This window comes from Macrosteles quadrilineatus, unplaced genomic scaffold, assembly GCF_028750875.1.
Source record: "Macrosteles quadrilineatus isolate MER2022 unplaced genomic scaffold, UCM_ALF_1.0 Scaffold_1__1_contigs__length_201487025, whole genome shotgun sequence".
NCBI lineage: Eukaryota > Metazoa > Arthropoda > Insecta > Hemiptera > Cicadellidae > Macrosteles > Macrosteles quadrilineatus.
Window position 1 is genome coordinate 129,590,818 of NW_026542594.1, and position 21,697 is coordinate 129,612,514.

At 33.7% G+C, this 21,697-nt stretch overlaps 1 protein-coding gene across 3 annotated transcripts in view; it reads left to right on the forward strand.

The window, feature by feature from the left end:
• The window catches only part of LOC128984853 (serine/threonine-protein kinase SIK3-like), a 280,801-nt gene that overhangs the window by 206,412 nt on the left and 52,692 nt on the right, over nt 1-21,697 (forward strand). For all 3 annotated transcript variants that reach the window (XM_054404224.1, XM_054404232.1, XM_054404239.1), the window contains 2 exons: nt 20,709-20,852; nt 21,054-21,188. In XM_054404224.1, the coding sequence (XP_054260199.1) occupies nt 20,709-20,852; nt 21,054-21,188 (279 nt within the window). The remainder of the gene's footprint in view (nt 1-20,708; nt 20,853-21,053; nt 21,189-21,697) is intronic.

A 21,697-nucleotide genomic window follows, 5' to 3' on the forward strand; every position in this document is an offset into this window, starting at 1 on the left:
AAATGTTTTGTAAATTGTGACAACCACTTCTGTGGGCAATGTTGAGACCTGTGACAGCGACTGAAGATGCATTGTAATTAATGTGAATCGCGTCTCGCAGGAGATAAGAATTTTGGACATCTTAGGCTACCAAAAAGGTAAAAATACTGATAATAAATAGGTGTCTAGGCTAATATCTACAAATTTAATTTTCATATTTCCCTTGGGCTACGCCCCCTTGGCTTCCAAATTTTCCATGTTTACATTTTAAAAGAATGTAAACTTATAAATTAATTTAAGTCAGCTGTAAATACTTAAATTTGACAGTTAGAAGAGCAGAGGTTAAGAGGTACAGGTTCTGCTCCCTAGATATTCTAAAAATATAAAACAATAATTTCAAAGTAAAGATAAAACATCTGATTACAGATAATAAAGTTTTGGGTTTTGGTTATGTATTAAGAGGCTATATAAAATAGATTTAACATATTTACACATTAAAGACTAAAAACTGGATAATAATTTATAAATAAAAATATTTTTTTTAAATGCCACTTTTTTTTTTGCACTAAAAAGTAGCGGCCAAAACTTAAGAACAGATCCTAGAGTTTGATTTATTTTAAACTTTATTTTTCTGAAATAGATAGCTAAACTGTCCAGTGCAATCATCCCACACTGCAAATAGCAACACTCAAACTTAGTTAGGTAAGCTAGTGGTAGGTTACAACTAATTATTATCCCTGTGACCGATTCAGTGTAACATCTGACATCAGTCAGAATCAGACGACATTATTGACAACGACACGACTCGATAACTGACGAAAAGAGTAATTTAGTGATGATAATTATTATTAAAAGCGTTAAAAATAAAAAAAATAAAATATATCGCTCGCTTATATTGGCAAAAGTATTAAATAAACAGTAATACAGCTGAGGATAATGTAAGAATAGTCTTTTAATGGATTAGAAACTCATTACTCTGGAAAGTTTTATAATGTAATACAAATTCTTATACATCAAACGATTTAATGAACTGGAGCAAGGTCGAGTCGTCCTCTTTCTCTCTGTCTCAAGTTGACAAAATTGTATTTCAGAAGCTAATACACATCAGAAGTACAACAGTTACCTCGGAAAGTGCTTCAAGAGCTTTCTGTGCATGCGCAAGCTGAGGTGCTCGTGAGTACAGAACGCCGAGTTACGTCTTAAAATGTAAACAAATGACAACAATGGCGGAATGTTTTCTCATAAGGCCCATGTTAAATTTTCAAAAGTTTGTACTCATATGGCGAAAATAGATTTTTCCTGGCTATACCACTGGTCTAGAACTTATTTTTGACCCAGTACTTAGTTATTCCGTAAAAATAAAAGTTTTTGTTAGAGCCGATTCCCAGATTGAAGTAACAAGTATTCTAACTTTACTCGTATTATATATAGGATATTGTACTTAGTAACTGAAATAAAAGTCAGGAGGTAAGTTATCAAACATACGTAGTTAATAAAACATAGTTAAGTATTACTAATTGACGTTAATCAAAGCTAGTAGTCAATATTTAGGTTTGTTGCACTAGATTTAGACCCTTTTTTTTTTGTAAATTTTAATTACGTTACTGATCAAAAACGCAAACTGCGGACTTGCATTTGCTATTTTATATTCAGGTCGGATTTATTTAAAAACTAAACGAATACAAACTCATCCGTGGTCCAAAAATCCCCCTCTTCCAAGTAAGGCTATAACGGCACATTGCAAGGTGTCGTGCCAGAAGCGACCGTGCCAGAAGCGACCCGTGCCGCTAGCGACCCACCAATTTTCTACCGTGCCGCTAGCGACCCAAGAATTTGGTGCGGAAGGCGAGTAATGAATTAACGCCGATTCAACTTATATTCTTAACAAAAACTAAACAGAATTTCACTGTAAAACCATTAAAACTATTTGCTGTCACATTAAATACATAACAAAATACTCCCGCCGCAGCAGTCCTGCAGACTAAATTTATTCCCACTTGGGGAAGAAAAAATAGTGTTTTTACGTAAATTGTATCGTATAATTCATACGAGTATACATTTACCAACACATATCCATAAATAAAATAAGCAAACTATAACAGTATGTAGACTCCAGCTAGGTGCATTTATTGTAATAGGCCTATTTTTTTTATTCGTTCGTGTATGTGTGTGTAAAAGTTTATGGACATTAGTAAACAATGATAAGTATTTTTTTCCAACTGCAATGTTTTGACAATGGCTGATACAAGCCGAAACATGTAAACAACCTACTATTTGAGCTGTTTGTCGGATTATAAGGTATGTAACCCTATTTATCACATTTAATATAACAGCTCAGGAGCTAGAATGGAAATGAATTATAACCAAATTACTTAAATTACCAATTACATATATTTTTAAGAATGGTGTTTTTGCTCTCTAGGGGCATCAAAACGAAAAATGAAATAGGTCCCGGGTCTAGGTCTTTCAATGAGACCTACGGTAATAGCTTATTCCCTATATGGAAAAGAGTATTCTAGCACAACTAAGGCCAGGCGCACACAGGCGATTTTGAGTTGCGCAACAGTTGCCCGACTAATCGGGGGACTGTTGCGCAACTCTCTCGGAGACTCTGAAGTCTAGCGACAGTTGAGCTGGAGTGCGCACACAGGCAACTTTTTAGTTGCGGATCTAGTCTTGAGACGTGTTGGAAATACATTCGTTACAGCGTTCCGAATGGATTTCAATGATACAGCCGTAGTATGTGCTTTGTTGCTGAAGTTTCGCGCGCGAAAGAAAAAGAGAAGATACTGGGTTCATCCCATATATATAGTGAGCGACTTGTGAAAGGACAGTTTCAATGACTTAAAATATAGTCGGCCTCTTCTCAACTTCATCAATTAATTGTTCGACATCCTCATCACGCACACTCATACTTGTAATTTTCTAAAATCTTCACACAACAAGAGAGCAAACACTAGTGACAGTTCTGGCCACGAGTAGTTGAACTCCTGGAGTTAGACTGAGCGACACAGCGACTATTTAGTTGCATGTGTGCGCATCTACACTTGTTTCAATGGATACCAAACCTGGAGCGATAGTCCCGCAACAATTCAGTCGCAGAGCAGTCGCTGGCAAATTGGGTCCGGGAACATCGGTTGCAACAGTTGCGCGACTGTCCCCAGACTGTTTCCTTCGTGTGCGCACTCCGATTTAAAACAATGTTGAACATTTTAGTCGGGCAACTGTTGCGCGACTCAAAATTGCCTGTGTGCGCCTGGCCTAAATAAAGAAGATTTTGAGGTTTCTAGTCACGGCAGCTTACAACCCCTGATGTTGTTGACCTGCTATCACAAAAAATGACTAAGACGTCTCTACTAACTCAAAAATAATAGGCCAACTATAAGACAAGAAAAGGGTAGGAATTTATTGTATATACTGTATATATTTATAATGACGAAGCTATCTATCCAGCTGATGATTTAGCTAAAAAAATCCCAAAAAAATTTAAAACGCTCGTAAAAATTGTGGCTTTTGTTAGGCCTATAATCCCGGTTATGTCACAATTATTGTAGCTTTTGCACCTGCTATATGTTGTGGTAAACGTACGATTTGTATATTTGTAAATAATTTCTTTTGTTATTATTTAAACCATACAGCTTATTTTTATTAATTATTTTTATATTTTTGAACTGTTATGTGTAGGTCAATAAATCTATTGCATTGTTATTAATTATCTGTCATAGGCTATATATATGTTATAGGCTGAACTGAAATGTGTATTTCCTAAAGATCAATTTCAGTATTTCATTTCAGTTTCGAGATTTGGAAATACAATTACTTATCTATTATGCAGTAAATTTGGGGGAAGGGGAGGAATTATTTATAAATATCGGAGGGCCATTTTAAACGCAATGAAAAAAGAAAAAAATAATTAAATGAAAACAAGCCGTTGTAATTATTCGTATGCTTTGCAACGGACAGGACGTTGAAGAAAGAGTCCAAGTATCTATTTCAAATAATAATTCAAACATAATATGTTAACAATTGTTAATACATCAACTTCATTAAATTCTAAAAAGCTAAGAAGCTACTATCTCCAAACAGGCTAGTAGTAAAAATCCAAAGTTTGACGATTCGAATGGTTTCTGCTTTTTGAATTTTGTCTGGATTTTATTAGTTTAAGTTGCACTAACTATCCAAATAATAAAACTTTATACCCGGTATTTTGTATACCTTTATTTTTTATTGTAGTTATTATTTATTTTTTTCTTTCAACCAAATTATTACCAATTAACTGTCATGTCATGTTTTATAAATATCTGTTTTTTTTTTTTTTTCAATTTAGAATATTTATTTACTGATAGAGGAAACTTCTCACGCACGGGACTATGTGAGAGGGATTTCATAATTAACGACTAGGCCTATGTCAGTATGTTATTACATAACTAAGGCATAATTATTAAATTTGTACTGACAAAGTATTGTAACATAGTATTTTACCTACTGAAATAAACATTATTTTGATTATATTTGACAAACTACCTCCATGTGAAGTTTTATTTAGATCTTTTGAGTGGTTCCCGTGCGATTAAGTAGTATACAAACACACATCCACCATCTCATATTTACATATTTAGATAATAAATTTAAAAATAAAGAAAAGATAAGTTAATTGATTATATTGGCTCTTATAAAATGATAAAAATTCAAGATAAATTGATTGATTAAGTTACCACACATAACTTGAGTCTATGCTAGCAGCTGGGAACTAGAGATGCTAAAACACCTCTTTAGGCGAATATTGGGCTCTTCCAGGTGGTACATATTACTATAACAAGAATAGGATTTGTTTATAAGCCATTAACACCGATTTGAACAAAACATTGTAAAATCCTTTATCAAACAATGGGTCGTTAGTGGCACTCACGCTACTACCAGGGTCGCTTCTGGCACGATTTTGGCTGGGTCGCTTCTGGCAAGGTCGCTTCCGGCACGTAATCCATTGCAAAACGAGAAAGTTGAAATTCTCAGAAGTCATCTGAATGTTCCTCTACCTCTGCGCGCATCCCTTGCAGTGATTCAATGGTGTCAGACTCAGACCAGCTTGTCGTGTGTCGAGTGCTTGAAACTGTGCAAATGTAGTCTTCTTCTTTAGAAATAAAATTACAGTTTTGTCTGTCCATTGCGTAGAATCATGCAGTTTTTAGTTATTTTTACGTTTCTAGGCTATGAAGGCTCAAACGAGTCTCATCTCAATTTCTGTCTGTCTGTCTTTCTGTCATTCTGTCTGTACCGACAAAATGTAAATTTACGCTGCCAACTCCGAGAAAACTAGATTACCGATTATGATTCAAATCTTTTTCCTGTATTCACTGGATTGGTTATAGTGTGTTTGGCTATTAAAATATGGCCTCGCTACTTTGGAAATAAAATAACGAACCATCAAAACCCCGATTTTTAACTCGTACAGTTGCAGCAAACCTTAGTACTCATTAAACTATTTTTTAAAATTTTTTTTTTAATTTTTTTTTTTTTTTTTTTTTCAAATAAAAACATTAATTCGTTCATTAAAAAAATCAGTATTACTAATTGGCAAATTTCACTAGATAAAACGTTTAAGGAAAACTGTTCAAACTTTTTTGGATGTTTTCAAGGAATTTTTGATGAATGCTTTCCTTTGAAATTTTTTTGTAATAAAGTTAAACCTTCAAACAACAAAAAATGGATAACAAATGGTATTAAGATATCGAGCATTAAAAAGAGAGAGCTAAGTAGACTAGCAAAGCAGTCAAACGATATACATTTTATTAATTATGTTAAAAATTATAAAAAGATCTTCAGTAACGTTTGTAAATTGTCAAAGAAAATGTATAATTCTAGTCTTATAAAAAATGCAGAAAATAAGAGTAAAGCTGCTTGGAAAGTTGTAAAATCTGAGCTCGGTTGTAATAAACCTTGTCTTAATTTTCCTGATATTGTAATAGATAACAGTATGCCTATAAAAAATGGATATGATATAGCTAGTTTTTTCAACAAAAAATTTATTGAACTGAGCAATGATATAAGTATTCAACCATGTGAGCAGGAAGCATTATACTTAACTCAGACTGACTTTGATTTAAATCAAGTAAAATTTAGTTTCACAAATGTGACTCCAGATGATGTGATTAAAACAATAAAGTCATTAAAAAATAAAAAATCAGCAGGATGGGATGAAATACGATTGGATATTATGAAAAAAGTAATGCACTCTATTGCTGTTCCTGTATCGGTTTTAATAAATCAATCTTTTAAATTTTCAGTTTTTCCTCAAAATTTAAAGTTTGCAGAAGTAAAACCTCTTTTTAAGAAAGGACAAAAAGAAAATCCTAATAATTATCGTCCTATTTCAGTTCTTCCTTCTTTTTCAAAAATCTTTGAAAAGATAGCACTAAATCAAATTTTTACATTTTTAGACGCACACTCAGTTTTGGTCGCTGAGCAATTTGGATTTCGAAAAGGTCACAGTACAGTAGGGGCTCTAAACGAACTTGTTAACGAAGTATCTTGGGCTCTGGATGGGTCACAGAGTACCATGGGGGTCTTCTGTGACCTTTCCAAGGCCTTTGATTGTGTTAACCATAGCATACTTTTAAAAAAGCTTGATGTGTACAAATTCTCAAAGCAATCAATTACATGGATTAAATCATACCTAGAAAACCGGTTCCAAAGAACTGTAATTTTGAAAAATTATTTAGTATCTAAGTCTCCTTGGGAGAACATTAAAATGGGTGTCCCACAAGGGTCTATCTTAGGACCTTTGCTCTTTTTACTATATATAAATGATTTACCTAGGAATGTTTCAACAAAAATCATTCTATATGCAGATGACACAACAGCAATTATTAAAGCTAGGTCCCATTTTGAATTGGAGCATAAAATTAATCAAACTTTCTATGAATTGGCAAGCTGGTTTGAAGTTAATGGACTAAAACTTAATCAAGATAAAACCCAACTATTAAATTTTCGTACCGCACAGTCAAAAGAAGGTTACAGTTCAGAAATTATCTTTCAGGACCAGTTGATACCACTCAGTGGTAGCGCAAATTTCCTTGGTTTGGAACTGGATATTAATTTTTCTTGGAGTAATTGTATTGATAATATTATTAGTAAATTAAATTCAGCCTGTTATCAAATGCTAGTACTACGTAATTATATTGACCTCAAAACTAGAATTGATATCTACTATGCTTTCTTTTTTTCAATTATTAACTATGGGATTGAGTTCTGGGGATTATCATGTGATTCAGTTAAAGTTTTTAAAGTACAGAAAAGGTTTTTAAGAATAATGACTTTCTCATATTTTAGGAAATCTTGTAAATCGCTGTTCAGGGAATTAAATATCTTAACTGTTCCAAATTTATACATATTCAAAACCTTAGTAATGGTACAATCAAACTATGAAAATTTATTAAATGATAATTTTGACCATAGATACAACACAAGGTTTAAAAATAATTTTCAATTACCGATCCATCGTCTGCGTCTCATTGAAAAGACACCAACATATATGGGGAAAAAACTGTACAATAAGTTACCACTAGGTTTAAAAAATATAGCCAATACAATGTCATTTAAAAAGAATCCGTCAAAAATTTTAATAGAAAAAAACTACTACCATATTAGTGAGTATTTGTTGTAAACTATTTTTAAATCAAAGTCAGTATTTTTATTTTTATTGTATTTAATTTTTTAACTGTAGAATGTAAGATGATCAACAATGTATTTATTATAATTTTGACAATGTCACCTGTTTTGTAGCTATACTATGTATAAATGTTTTGTGACAATAAAGTTTCATTTGATTTGATTTGATTAACTAATGTTATTTAAATAGGGAATGAATGTAAATATTTTTATGAGATAATTTAGTGTAAATACAATCTCGCAAATGAAAATTCGCTTACTCTGCAGGTTTGCTTCGGCGGTGGTATTTCACTGTTAGTAGGGTAGTGATTAATATTGTGCAGTTTATATGTAACTTACAATCAGGCCCGGTTTTATTACTTAAATTATAACAAAAATAGTTTTATTTAGGTAGTGGTAGATGAAAAAATACAAATATGATGAAGAAATAACCGCAACCTTTATCAGTTTTAGTAACTTAGCCAGCAGTAAAGACAGAAAATGTATTGTTTGTGAAATCAAGTATTGCAACTGTTATGTCTGTTGAATAATTGAATAACATTTTCAGTTTTTGAGATACTAAGCTTTATAAAAAAATGATCACATTTTAAAACTTATCTTGCCTGCTATAGTTGGTAGATAATGGAAAATAGGATTTTTCAAGATGTGTTTGGCCTATAGGATGTTTTAGCGAATTGTATCACTCAGTTTATACGTAAACAAAATTTGCTCCCATGTGCCTATGGGAATTTTGGTTTTCCTTTCCGAGTTCGTTTGGCTCTTCCACCCGACCGATTTCATGATTGAAGCCTCAAATTGAAGGTATGCACGCAGAGATTTCACATCAAGCATCGGCATATTGATATTTATTTATTTATTAATGGTATTTATTTCAATGCTGCGGGGCAGCATACGTCCTCAAGTCTTATATATATGTATTTTAAAAAATTGGTTGTTATTTTCCGAGTTCGTTTGGCTCTTCTACCCGACCGATTTCCATGATTGAGGTCTTATGTTTAAGGAATGCTCGCACAGATTTCACTTAAAGTATCGGCAATATTTATCTAATGTATTACTCCACCAAAAATATATATTTGATTTTTTTAAAATTTCTACTTACTTTAAGATGCATTTCACCAGTTACAATTTTATCTAATCTTATATATTTTGGTCTAAGAACCTTCAGTGAAATACCGGCTTTAATTTAAGCTATTACTTATTGAAATCGGACGAGTTTCAAGCAAACACAAGATGAATAACCAAAATAAAACTTATTTTTCATAAGGTTTTTCTATGATTAAAAACCAATAGTTCCACTATTATTTATGTTTTTTATATGTTTTAGATTTAAAATAATACGTGAATTATATTAATTTGAGCTATTAATCTTTGGCATTAATTTTAACTATTAATCTTTTGAAACAGTTAAGTCCAAGATACTGTATTAATCGATAAAAAATCTTAAATTTGACATAAATCAAAGGCATATCTTTTAGTGGAGACCTAGGTTTCTACGTCAAAACGTTATCGTCAGTCCTAAAATCAAGAAGGTCTGTATTTTTTTTACGATCAGAGGGCCAATATGTCGGTCACCTGTCGATAGAGTATCAAGGTTCCGTTCTTGGATTGACTGCAATAGTTGTCGACCCCTAGGAGTTGCCAGACGGGAGCCCCATGTAGGATGCATGGCATTGTAGTCTCCTCCTGACAATTTACAGCCTAAAGTGCAGAAGAAATCATTAAACTGTTGGCGTGTAATGTTGTGTCTATGCGGGCAGTAAAAAGAACTTATAGTAAGTGGACCTGTCTCAAACTCCACTACAACAGATAAACTTTGGATGAAATCGAACTGATATTTTGGCAATTCATGATGCTTGATATGACTTTTAATCAAGATAGCACAACCTCCATGAGCTCTATTGCTAGGATGGTTAGTGTTGTATAGACTGAAATTTGGAATTTTACAAAAGTTTAAATCGGTAAAGTGAGTTTCAGAAATAAGAATAATGTCCAACTTATGTTTAGCAATGAACAGTTTTAATTCTTGGCATCGCTGTGCCAGGCCGTTAGCATTCCACAAGGCTACCTTCAAGGTTTTAACCATTAATTGAGCTTTTTAAGAACAGTTGTAAGTAGGTCAAGTAAGGAACCTATTTGTTGAGATTGTTGCATAAACAGTTTTTCAAACCGATCAAAGAATGAAGTTATTGTATTTGTTAACTTATCTGTGGATGCATCACTAGAAGCATTACTTGGTATGCGTGCATTCACATTATCAGAACTTGTACTGGGTTTAGTTTTGTTACTTACTCGTGAGTTGTTAACTGCCTCTGCATACGAAACGTCAGGACGTGTTAGATTGTCAGAAGAAGCAGAATGTGATGATTGGGTAACTTCAGCTTGTTTTGGTACAGTAGTTCTTCCTTGAACCTGGGGTTGTATTCGACTCTGGATATTTTTGAAGACCATGCATCCCCTGTAATTGGCTGGATGATCTCCTCCGCACAAGGCGCATATTGCAGGGGTAGAATTGTCTTTAGTGCATTTAATTGTATCGTGTTCTTTTCCACATTTAACACATCTAAATGGATGCCTACAGTAGGTTTTTGTGTGACCATATTGTTGACATCGTTTACATTGAACAATTTCCCTTTTCCTATAAGGGGGTTCAAAAGTTATCTTAGAATGTAACAAATACTGAATATTGAAGATGTCTTTGTTATTGGAACTCGGCTCTAAATCAACAAAGAACATTGACAGTGGCTGTTTGGTGGACGAATGAAGTACATTAGAAATATTTCTTACCTCATGACCCATCTGTCGTAGTGCTTCTTTTAGTTCTTCTGTATTAACTGAATAGTGCATATTCTTCAATACAACTCTATATGCTCGGTCTTGTTTAACCTGAAATGTGTGGAAGCTGACATTACTCTTGTTAAGTTTTCTCACTAATTTTCTATAAATATTGGCAGATGATGGAAGAATCTTAACTGAATTGTTATTTATGCATTTGTAGGCAAAATCAGTAGTGTCAACGACAGATTCAAATGTTTGAATTAACATTGCCTTAACATTGCCCACATCAGGAATAAAAATAGGTGGAGGCTTAGGTTCTGATGATTTTTTAGAAACTGAAGGAATGTTAGAGTCAATGTCTTCACTATCAACATTTAATACTTCCAATACTGTTGCTGACTTCAATAGGCGTGTTTATGTCTTGTTTGCCTTTTTTTTTTTGTTTCTATTAGAAACATCTCCAACGTTTCTGCGTTTGGGAATGGTTTGCCAGTTATCTGTATCGTCTTCTGTCTTGTTTGTCTTGCTAGGAGAATCTAACATAGCATCGATGATGTCAGATGAAAGAGAAACCTCAGTATTGAAGTAGTTGTGATCAGAAAGGTGCGAGTTGATGTAATTCACACCTTCATCGGCCATTTCAAAAGAGAAATGATGATAAACGTAAACAAATCAAACAGTACAGGTTATGAAATTTCAAAAGTCTAAATAGTTACCATGTTACACATCAAATTAAGTCTGAAAGTAACTGAGGATAACGAAGTACTAACGCACATTCATTTATAACAATAAAAACAAAAACAAACTATAGAAAACAAGCTTTTTTTGCAAAATAATCAAGAGAAAAAATAACTTACAACTATGGTGTAAAACAATACACAGCTGACCCATATATACGAGAGTTGTTTTTTTAGTAAGGGCCGGTTGCGTGTATAGTCCCGTAGTTTGCGCCGATGCCGCAACAAGCCACTGCGCCACTTGCCGGCATCCTTCCCGTTCACACTGATGCCAGTTGCAGCTCTGTAGCTGACGTGTACGCATCGCTGTGCTACTTTATAGTGTTTACGATTATTGAATCGCCTGCCGCGTGTGAGATACGGTCAGTGATACGTTTTTTGACCGCTAGAAGCCTATCAGCTGCAGAAATTCATCGTCAGTTAACAGAAGTTTATGGCTTGAATGCAATGTAGGGTTGGTCAAGTCTCGAAATTTCGGGAAATTTTCAGGAAATTTTAAATCTTGTTACACAATAAATAAAATCTACAGAATCTTTTGCTCCTGTTTTATTGCTAAATTTTGACTTAATGTTAGTGCCTATTACTATGTCTTTGTGCAAAAAGGATACTTTCTGTGATGCCCTTCCGTTGATGTGATTACTTTCCGTTAAATGGTTTATTTGATTGTGATTTAGCAAAACATTGTTTGTAGATTGATAAGCCAATGATATATCTTCATTTTCTTGCCTGATAGTATTTGAATTTAAAGTTGTCTGGCTTTGATGAGAAAATATCCTTTTTGTACATGAAGTTTTACTCATAAAAAACCACCCTCACTGCTGCCAAAAATAGGAGTCTTTGACAGTTTGTCTGAACACTCAAAAGCACTGGTACTCTGCTCTGCACTATCACTGTTTTCACTGGCAGGCTTGAGGTGATGTGACGTGATGAGTGGAGGGAAGGTGTTCATGTTGGCTAAGCCTAGATGGTCTGTAGAGTCGTCTTTCTGTTGAGATGACAATGCTTCTGGAATGGAAGGAGTGGAAACTTCTCTGACACTGGCTTCCACTGTGGCTTGTACTAAATGTGTAGTGCCTTCCTCAGACCTCACTTTGGTTCTGGCATCTGTTACCTCATGCTGCAGGCGGTGAAGGAATTCTGGATAGCTGAGCCCGTTCCATAGCCTTCTAGTTGACTTTTCATTGCTGGTTGCTATAAGTACTTTTGCCTTTGTAGCTTGTTGAAACTTGACAATGTTTTGGGCGAATTTCTCAATGGGTATTTGGTCCCTCACACAACCCATGGGAGAACAAATTAGCTTTCTGAAATTTCTTTTCTTAAAATCAGCTGTTAAGTGAGAGAAACAAGAATCATAGTCTTGCAGATTTGGTTTATCTGAGTACTTAGATTTTGTCAATAGCCCATAAACTGATGCACCATTGTTAGACTGTTGGTACGCTAAATGACTGTTTACAGTGTCGGAAATCAGAGGTTTTCCAAAATGCTTTCTGAGTATCACTGCAACTCCTGCAGTCATATTTCTTGGGCTATCAAAATCACTGGAAATGCAATGAGCAAAAGCGACAGACCTATCATATTTTACATCTGTTTATAAAAACCTCAATGTTTTCTTCCATGATTTTCAATTCTTCTGTATTATTTGATGGCTCTCCACATTCAGTAGGATCCTCAGGCGATGGAAGCTCTTCTTGATTCATCAGGTCTTGGTGGTCACATTGAGCTTGTTGTGGGGGATTATTTTTCTTGTTAATACTTCTAACTAAATTAATGATAAGTTTGTCTATCTTATTTTTGCCTCTGTGATTGAAATGGAGACCATGATTAGTATACAGATGCCGAAGTAAGGTCATGTAGAGGGAGAACTGAAGGTTTGATCTCTAGTTTGTTTAGCCTTGCTATGATTTGGCTATTTATTTTAGTAATTTTACCATCTAAATGGGGATTATCATGACGGAGAGATAATGTGGCAACAGTGAGGTTGGTATGCTTCAGAATGTTTGTCAATTTAACAACTTTCTGTGGTAGCTGATAGCAAAATTTGGATTGCACGTCGTTTGTGCCTGCAATCACAACAACATTTTCTCTTTTGGTAAAATCTTTTGTTGCAACTAACACATCATGTGTGACCTGTTTGAAAGTTGCATTTGGTCTTGTTATAGTGGAAACTGGGAGAAAAGTTTGCTCCTGAACGTATCTGTTAAGGTCTTTCCCGTGACTATCAGCTAGGATAAGAACTCTCCCGCCTCCCAAGTTGTTATTCTCACTTCTGTGTTGTTTTTGCAGAAATTGTTGTTGATTTTTATCTGAATAGTTGAAGCTTTTTGATTTTTGGGCATTTTTGTTCTTTTTGTTCTTACTTGGATTACTGCCTAAATTATGTTTATTCACTATACGGGGTACATGGATTTGTGGACTGTTCTCTTCCAAGTTTGTTAAAACATCAAACTTGTTAGAAATTGTTGTGGACGAGGTGTTATAATGTTGTTGAGGCTGAATTATTGATAAGCTACCTGGTTTGTTGTGCCTCACTTTTGTCCATTGTGTAATACACTCATTAGCTTTATCACTTGCAGAGCCTTCATTTGTACTGTTAGGCCTAGTTGACATAAGCAAGCAAATATTATCATTTGTCATGAACACACTATTTTTCAGGATATATGCTAATCGAGATCTAATGTTAATGAGATCATTCTGGTTTACTGTGAGCAGTTTGGACAATAAAGCTGCATTGAGCCATTCATGAGCAGTTCATTTTCAAATGTGAGGAACCCTACAAATAGGCATACATACGTGCCACAATCATACGCGTTCACTTGCTTAGGCCCATTAATGGAGCTAAATTCATATCTTGGTGCCTCCAGATACGCTGATATTTTACTTGCGACCACTTTAGCATCAATAATGATGCAGTTGTCCAGTGAGTCATAATAATGATACTTGTTATTCTTCTTCGTATAGACAAGGGTACTCCAGTGTGAGCCGCTCTCGCCATCAAGCTGCTTGGAATCATTTATAGGCATTATGACAGTTTCAAAATCCTTTATTTTTACTGAGTCCAAAAAATGTGAGTAGTTGTTCAGGTTCTTGATAGCATGGCAGATAAGCGGATTCATAACAAAACATGACTTTCCATTAGATGATAGCAAACGGTTATTTATTATGTCAAAATACTTCTGAAGAGTTGTATCTGAAAGCCATTGAGTGCTAAGCAGCTCATCCATTGTGAGCATGGTGTTATAGCTGTTTTCTGTTTGTGTCTGAACACAATTGGTTGTTATTATTCCTATGGCTTTTGATGGTTGTTTGATGACATCCGATGTTTCAAGGCTTACATCAATATGCGAGTCAGTTTCATTGACGGATGAAATTGAACTATTCAATAAATAAATAAATAAATAAATAAATAAATAATTCTTTATTGTCACATAACGTTTTAAATCTTAGCATAGCTAAAAAACAGATGACATTGTCAAGATTAAAAACTAACCTAAAATATACAATAATATGTCTTATGCACTAAAATACCCTTAAACAAGATGTAAAAATTTGCTGATCAATAAAATAAAAAAGTGAATTTCTTTGAATAGTAAGAATAAGACATATAAGAAACTTTATACAAAATAACGTCATATTGTTTCATTGGTTTCATTTAGGTATTCATTTATACTGTAATATGTTTTACTAGTCAGAAAATCAGCAAGGCTGCTTTTAAAAGATTTATTATGAATTAAACTTTTTAGAGTTGTGGGTAGGTTATTAAAAAGCTTTTTCCCCATATATTTAGGAGTTTTTTCTACCAGCTTCAAACGGTGTCTCGGGTATTGAAAATTATTCTTAAATCGGGTGTTATAAATGTGGTCAAAGTTTTCACTAATATAGTCATCAAAATTTGACTGCACCGCTAACAATGTTTTGTAAATTATTAAATTTGGAATGGTCATAATATTCAATTTTCTAAAAACTGTCTTGCATGAAGATTTCCATGGTAAAAAGGTCATGATTCTTATAATTTTCTTTTGAATTTTAAAAACTCTTTCAATTTCAGAGGAAAATCCCCAAAATTCAATTCCATATTGTGCTATTGAGTAAAAGTATGCATAATATAGCATGATAGAAGTTTTTAAATCTATGGAATTTCTTAAGCACAATATTTGAAAACAGGCTGAATTTAATTTACCAATTACTGACTGAATGCACTTACTCCAGGTCAAATGTTTATCAATATACAGCCCTAAAAATTTTACATTATCGTCAGTTGGTTGGGATTGATCAATGATTGCAACTGATTGAGGTGTACAAAATCTTACAAATTTGGTTTTCTCCTCATTCATTTTCAAACCATTGATCTCAAACCACTTTCCCAATTCAGTTAGACTTTCTTCAATTTTATGTTTTAATTCATCATTGTTTTTTGTTTTCACTACTGCTGTAGTATCATCTGCATAGAGTATTAGATTATTTGTGACATTTTTTGGAAGATCATTAATATATATGAGAAACAGAAGTGGCCCCAAAATCGAACCTTGAGGCACACCCTTTTTAATTTTTTGCCATTTTGATTTTGCTTTTAAATTATCCTTACAAATTACTGTTCTCTGATGGCGATTATTTAGGTATGATTTTAACCATGATACTGAATTTACAGAAAAGGGATATAATTCTAGTTTTTTAATGAGTATATCATGATTGACACAGTCAAACGCCTTGGATAAGTCACAAAACACACCCATTGTGCTATGTGACCCATCCAAGGCCCATGACACCTCCTCAACCAAGTCTGAGAGCGCTCTCATGGTACCTAAACCCTTTCTAAACCCAAACTGCTTGTTAGAAAAAATATTGTGGGTTTCCAGAAATGAAGATATTTGATAAGAAGCACATTTTTCAAAAACTTTTGAGAATGCTGGTAAAAGTGAAACTGGACGATAATTGTCTGGATTTTGCCTCTCTCCATTTTTGAAAAGCGGTTTTAGTTCAGCATATTTTAAGTGTTCAGGAAAAATACTGTTGAGGAATGATTGGTTTATAATGATAGAGAGTGGTTCTGCAATGAATTTAGAAGCAATTTTGACCAAATTTAGTGGTATTTCATCCCAGCCTGACGACTTCTTGTTCTTGAAAGATTTAATAATTTTAATAACATCCTTCACGTCTATAAATTGAAAGTCAAATTTTGTGGTCTGCTTTTGATCTATTGATTTTATTGTAAGTTGTACTGCCTCACTTTCAGAAGAGGAAAATCCAATTTGATTTGTTATATTTATAAATTTGTTATTAAAATATTCTGCAATTTCCTTTGAATTTGTCATGGATTTGTCCGCCACCTTGATATTGGGAAAGGTAGTCTGACTCTTTCCCAAACCTAATTCAGTTTTGATAATAGCCCAAGCAGCCTTACTTTTATTTTCTGAGTCTTCAATAAATTTAGCATTACATGATTTCTTTGATTTATTACACACTTGCCTAAAAATCTTTCTGTACTCTTTAACATAGTTAATGAAGTCAATATTATTTGACTCTTTAGCCAGTCTGCTAAGTTCTCTTTTTCTTATACTAGATATTTTAATACCTTTAGTAATCCAAAGTTTCTTTTTGTTTAAGTTTGTGTGACTATAAAACTTGAGAGGAAATGCTTCCTCAAACTTGTTCTGGAAATTTTGAAAAAAATTTGAACAGTTAATTTCAAAACAGTTGTTAACAGATACTTCCCACTTGGTAGCTTGTATACTATTTAAAAATATATCAATATTTCTTTTTGAAAATATTCTTTTCTTACATTTTTTATTCCTACTTTTTTTATATGACTTATCCATCTTACTTGAAATATTCATAAATAAGGCCCTATGGTCCGAGAGACCCAACTCTAAATTCATTGTAACTGGCGATTGAGATTTTATTTCAGATGTCAAGATGTTATCGATACATGACTTAGATGAATTTGTAATTCTGGTAGGTTCGTAAAAATTGCATTTAAATCCATACTGTTTTAACAAAGAAATAAAGTCTGATTTTTGTCTAGTTTGGCTACAGTCTTGTAAAATATCTACATTGAAATCTCCTGTAATATAGATATCATTTGTTTTTGTAGCTTTTGATAAAATTTGCAATAAACTCTCTAATTTGTAAAGAAAAATTTTAAAATTTGCAACATTTGGTGTTCTATAAACAGAAACTACAATAATATTTAAACTTTCAATTTCAATACAAGAAACTTCAAAGACCGATTCTTCATTAAAAACGCACAAATCATTCCTTATCCTGTATTTCAAATTTGAACTTATCATTATGCAAGAACCCCCATGGGTCCCCTCTTCCCTACAATAAAAATGAGCCAGCGTGTAGTTTGTAAAACTATTTAGAATGCCAATATTATCATTTCCAAGCCAATGTTCATTTAAACAAATAATTGAAATGTTTGAATTTTCTAAAATTAATTCCAGTTCATTTTTTTTATTAATTATCCCTCCTTCAATGTTTAAATGCATTAGCCACACAAAATTTTTGTTACACTTATAATTTTTACAAACAGGCCAGGGGTCGATTTGGTTATGACTGGAAGTATCTGTGTTAGAATTATGATTTCTTGAGGTGTTACATATACACGACTCCTTAATTTCTATTGCTAAGTTAAATCTATTGTTGGACCTATTGTAATGTTTTTTTGTTGTGGATATGTTACTGATGGAGTAGGAGAGCAGATGTCGGAAAGAGCTACACTTGTGGCAATGTCAGTGGCTGTAGATTCTTCTAGATTGTGTTCTTGTGATGCTTGATGAAGCCTTGCATTATAATTATGCTCCGTGAACAATTCATCAAGACGCCTCAAAAGCTCAGTGTGTGAAAGTCCCCTTCTTAGCACTCTGTTTGATTTTTCTTCATTTAATAATATGTATATGGTAGCTTTTGTTGAGTTTTGAAATTTCAATATGTTTTTGGCAAAATGATCTGGCTGGATTAGATCCCTAATACACCCCATAGGTGAGCATATCAAGGTCTTCAGGTTCTTTGTTTTGAAATCATTTGTGAGTTCTTCAAACGCCTTGTCATAATCATCTGGTGTTGGCTTCCCCCAGTAGGCTGGCTTAGTCACAAGACTGTAGACTGCAGCTCCATTCAACGGTGTTTGACAAGTTAAATTGTTGCCAACAAAGTCTGTCATTTGTGGTCTGCCAAATTTGTGTCTAAACACCACTGCTACACCCGCAGACATATGCTTGGGATCGTTGAAATCTGCCGATATTGAGTGGCCAAAAGCTAGTGTGCGATCTTCCCTCAGCTCGTCTATAGCATGACTCATATCTGCATCTATCACATTTATAGAATTTTTACCTGACTTCTTTGTTAAAATAGACTTCATGGATTTCTTTTCATTGTCGTTTTGTGTAAGTAGAGATATTGTTTTAGCAATGTTTATTTTTCCTTTTTTATTGAAGTGCAGACCGTGATTGGTATAGTAATGACGGGGCAGTACATGTAAAGGTAGTAGTTTTAATTTTTCTTGATCAATCGCAAGTTTCTCAATATCGGCATTGGCTTTACTAATCTTAAGGTCCAGGTTGGGTTTGTCGTGACGCATTGGAATTGTGGCTAAAATGAGGTTTGTGTGGTCGGTATGACTGATAAGCCTATGAATATCATCCATGAGTCGTTTATTACTTGTAGTTTCAACATTGTTTGTGCCCGCAATAACTAGGAGGTGATCTTTTTTACTCAAATCTTTGCTCAAATCCTTGACTTCTTGTATTACCTGGTCAAACTTTGCTCCTGATCTGACAAATGAACACACATTTAAAGGGCTTCTTTCTTCAATTAGAGAACTTAAGTTTTTACCGTGGCTGTCTGACAATATTACAAGTTTTCTGCGTAATACAGAAGTGTTTTTTTCTTGATTTACAGCAATATTTCTTGTGTTGGATTTCTGGTTACTATTGATTTTGCTATTCATGTTTAGTGTAGGTGAATTTGAATCAGAGGTTTTCGGTGATATAATTAAACTATCCTGTGAGAGAACTTCATACCTGTTATGACACACAACATTGTCAGTGTTAGTTCTAACCTGAGAATAGCTGGGTGTTGTTACAGTATGCCAAGCCGGGTGATTTATTGTTGATGAAGGCTTTAGTGGTGGAAAGCAATGGATACAGTTTTGTTTAGCTTGTTTTAGTTCACTTAGCTCTTCTAGTAAAGATTGATTGTCATTTTTGATAAGTTCTATTGTTAGCTGAAGGTTTTTATTTTCGTTTTTTAACTCATCTAACTCCTTTTTGAGAATCCGGGTATGAAAGTGTCTATTTTCCTATTACACCCTTTAGCTGTAGAAAAATAAAAATCCTCCACTTTGAGGTTCAATCCTTTTTCTTGAATATATTTAGTGAGATCATTCCTAGACCTAAAGAGCTTTCCGTTGGGTGATTTAATATAAATATCAATTTTTCCTTTACTTAGCCCACTTTTTCTTGTATGTTCCTCCCTAACCCATCCCTTGGGGATACTATGATTGTTTGTAATTGTAACCATTTTATTTATTAGTTAAAATTATATCTAGAGAGGGTAAAATACAAATTTAAAATATTATAATTTTCATTAAAATAAAGTATATTTATTCCCAAATAATCAAGTAATTATATTGTTTTCAGCTCAAATATTAATGGTTTCTTGACCTATTAATAAAATTAGAGACAAGTAGTAGTCCAGATAAGAATGTTTGTAAACATTAAAGGCCAACAGGTGCCTCAGCCTAGCTGGTGAGTGGCGTTATCTCTCCTGGTCAAAGGTCAGTTGCTGCACCTTGATCCGAACGGGCTTCTTATCTGTGCTCAATCCTTCTTCCAAGAAATATTCATGAAAAGTAAAATACTTTCTTTTGCTTTAAATGTGAATATCTTTTCATTAAATTGTTTTATTGAAATATCTACTTACTTATACAAAAGACAAATTTCAGAGGCACACTTTCACATAGGACAAAAGCATTAAACCTTTAATTTTACCACTAAAAACTGTAAAATACTGAGGAGCACAAAATCACATGGTTCAATTCCAAGCAAGCACCAAACCTTCCCTATATGGGAAGGCTTATTCCCTATATGGAAAATTCGCTAAAAACAAAGCAGAAGTGTTATTATCGGGATAATTATACAAATTATTTTACTTTTATCAAAATTTCTGTTAAAATGGTTGTAACTTCAAACTTCATTATTTTTTCAACCATTCTCACTTCAATTCCTTTGATTTGAGCCATCTCCCATGATTCTACTTCTTATCATACGCTTAACTAATTTTCATAAAAATACACAAATTCGCCAAATGCACAGTAAAATTGATTTCAACATTCTAAGAGAACAAAAAAGTCTCAATTATAAGTAACGTTATCCCTGGTTGTACAGTATACGGTACAGTACATTTCAGTATGGCTCGGTAATGGTATCTCAATATTGCTAACTGACAGATGCTAATTCCCATGTATTTTCAATGGTATTTAAATTAAAGGAATAATCCAGATTAATCTTTTTACTACTTTTGTATGAAGTAAGAAAGGCTCTTGATTAATAGGATCGCCAATCCACTACTCGGGCCAAGGTAGTCCAAGCAGGTTCATGGAATCGAATGGCAGCACCACCCTCACACAACATCTACAGAGGCTACAACTACACCAGCCTGATGTGTATACTGCACCCTCGCCTGCCACTGCTCAAGGTATACACCGTTTCATGAATTTAAAAAATCTCGATATCAAATAAATAAATACTAATATTTTATTAAATGAAGCAATAGTTCCTACATGTTAAATGTCTAAACCATATAGCCTACTGTAAGAATACCACAATTTAACACCTTACTTGTTGTATTAGATCTACTTATTCATTCATTAGGATCGATTACTTGTTTGTTGTGCAGGCTCAATAATCCAAGGCACAGCGTACAGTCCCAACAATGGCAACTCAGGTGCTCTGGACCTCAGACTGACTCAACCTCTACTTCACTCCAGTCCTTCGCCTCCCCTCACCCGCATTCAGGAGGAGGTGTGGCCAGGTACAGTAGAGATCTGCTCCAAACTGATTTACACATAAAAAACTCAAATAATTTAGATTGAAGTTTTATTATGTTATAGGTTTTAACTCTAAACAAAACACAACTACTTATGCTGTAAAAATTACAATTCAGAAGTTATTGCAACTTGATTTTTTTTTCTTATAAAATACTTTTATCATAGTCACTCCCAACCCAAGAGCACTACCATGATAAGAGTTGTTAAGTTGACAAGCTAATGGGAGAAAGTATGTGTCAGATTGCTGATGCAGTCTACTCTTGGTAATTCAATCACTCGATAAATAGAAACTTTCAATAATTCAAAATAAAAGCTCAGTAGTCTGTAAAAAATCTCTTGACCCATTGGGGAAGGAATTAATGCACTGCCTGCAGTGCCCTCTGTCGGCAATTAATTTTACCGAATTTGTAGACTTTTACTCTAATTGTTATAGAAAGTAAAACCTTAGGTAATAAATTAATAATTCTTTTGCCATTTTGTTCACATTAAAATT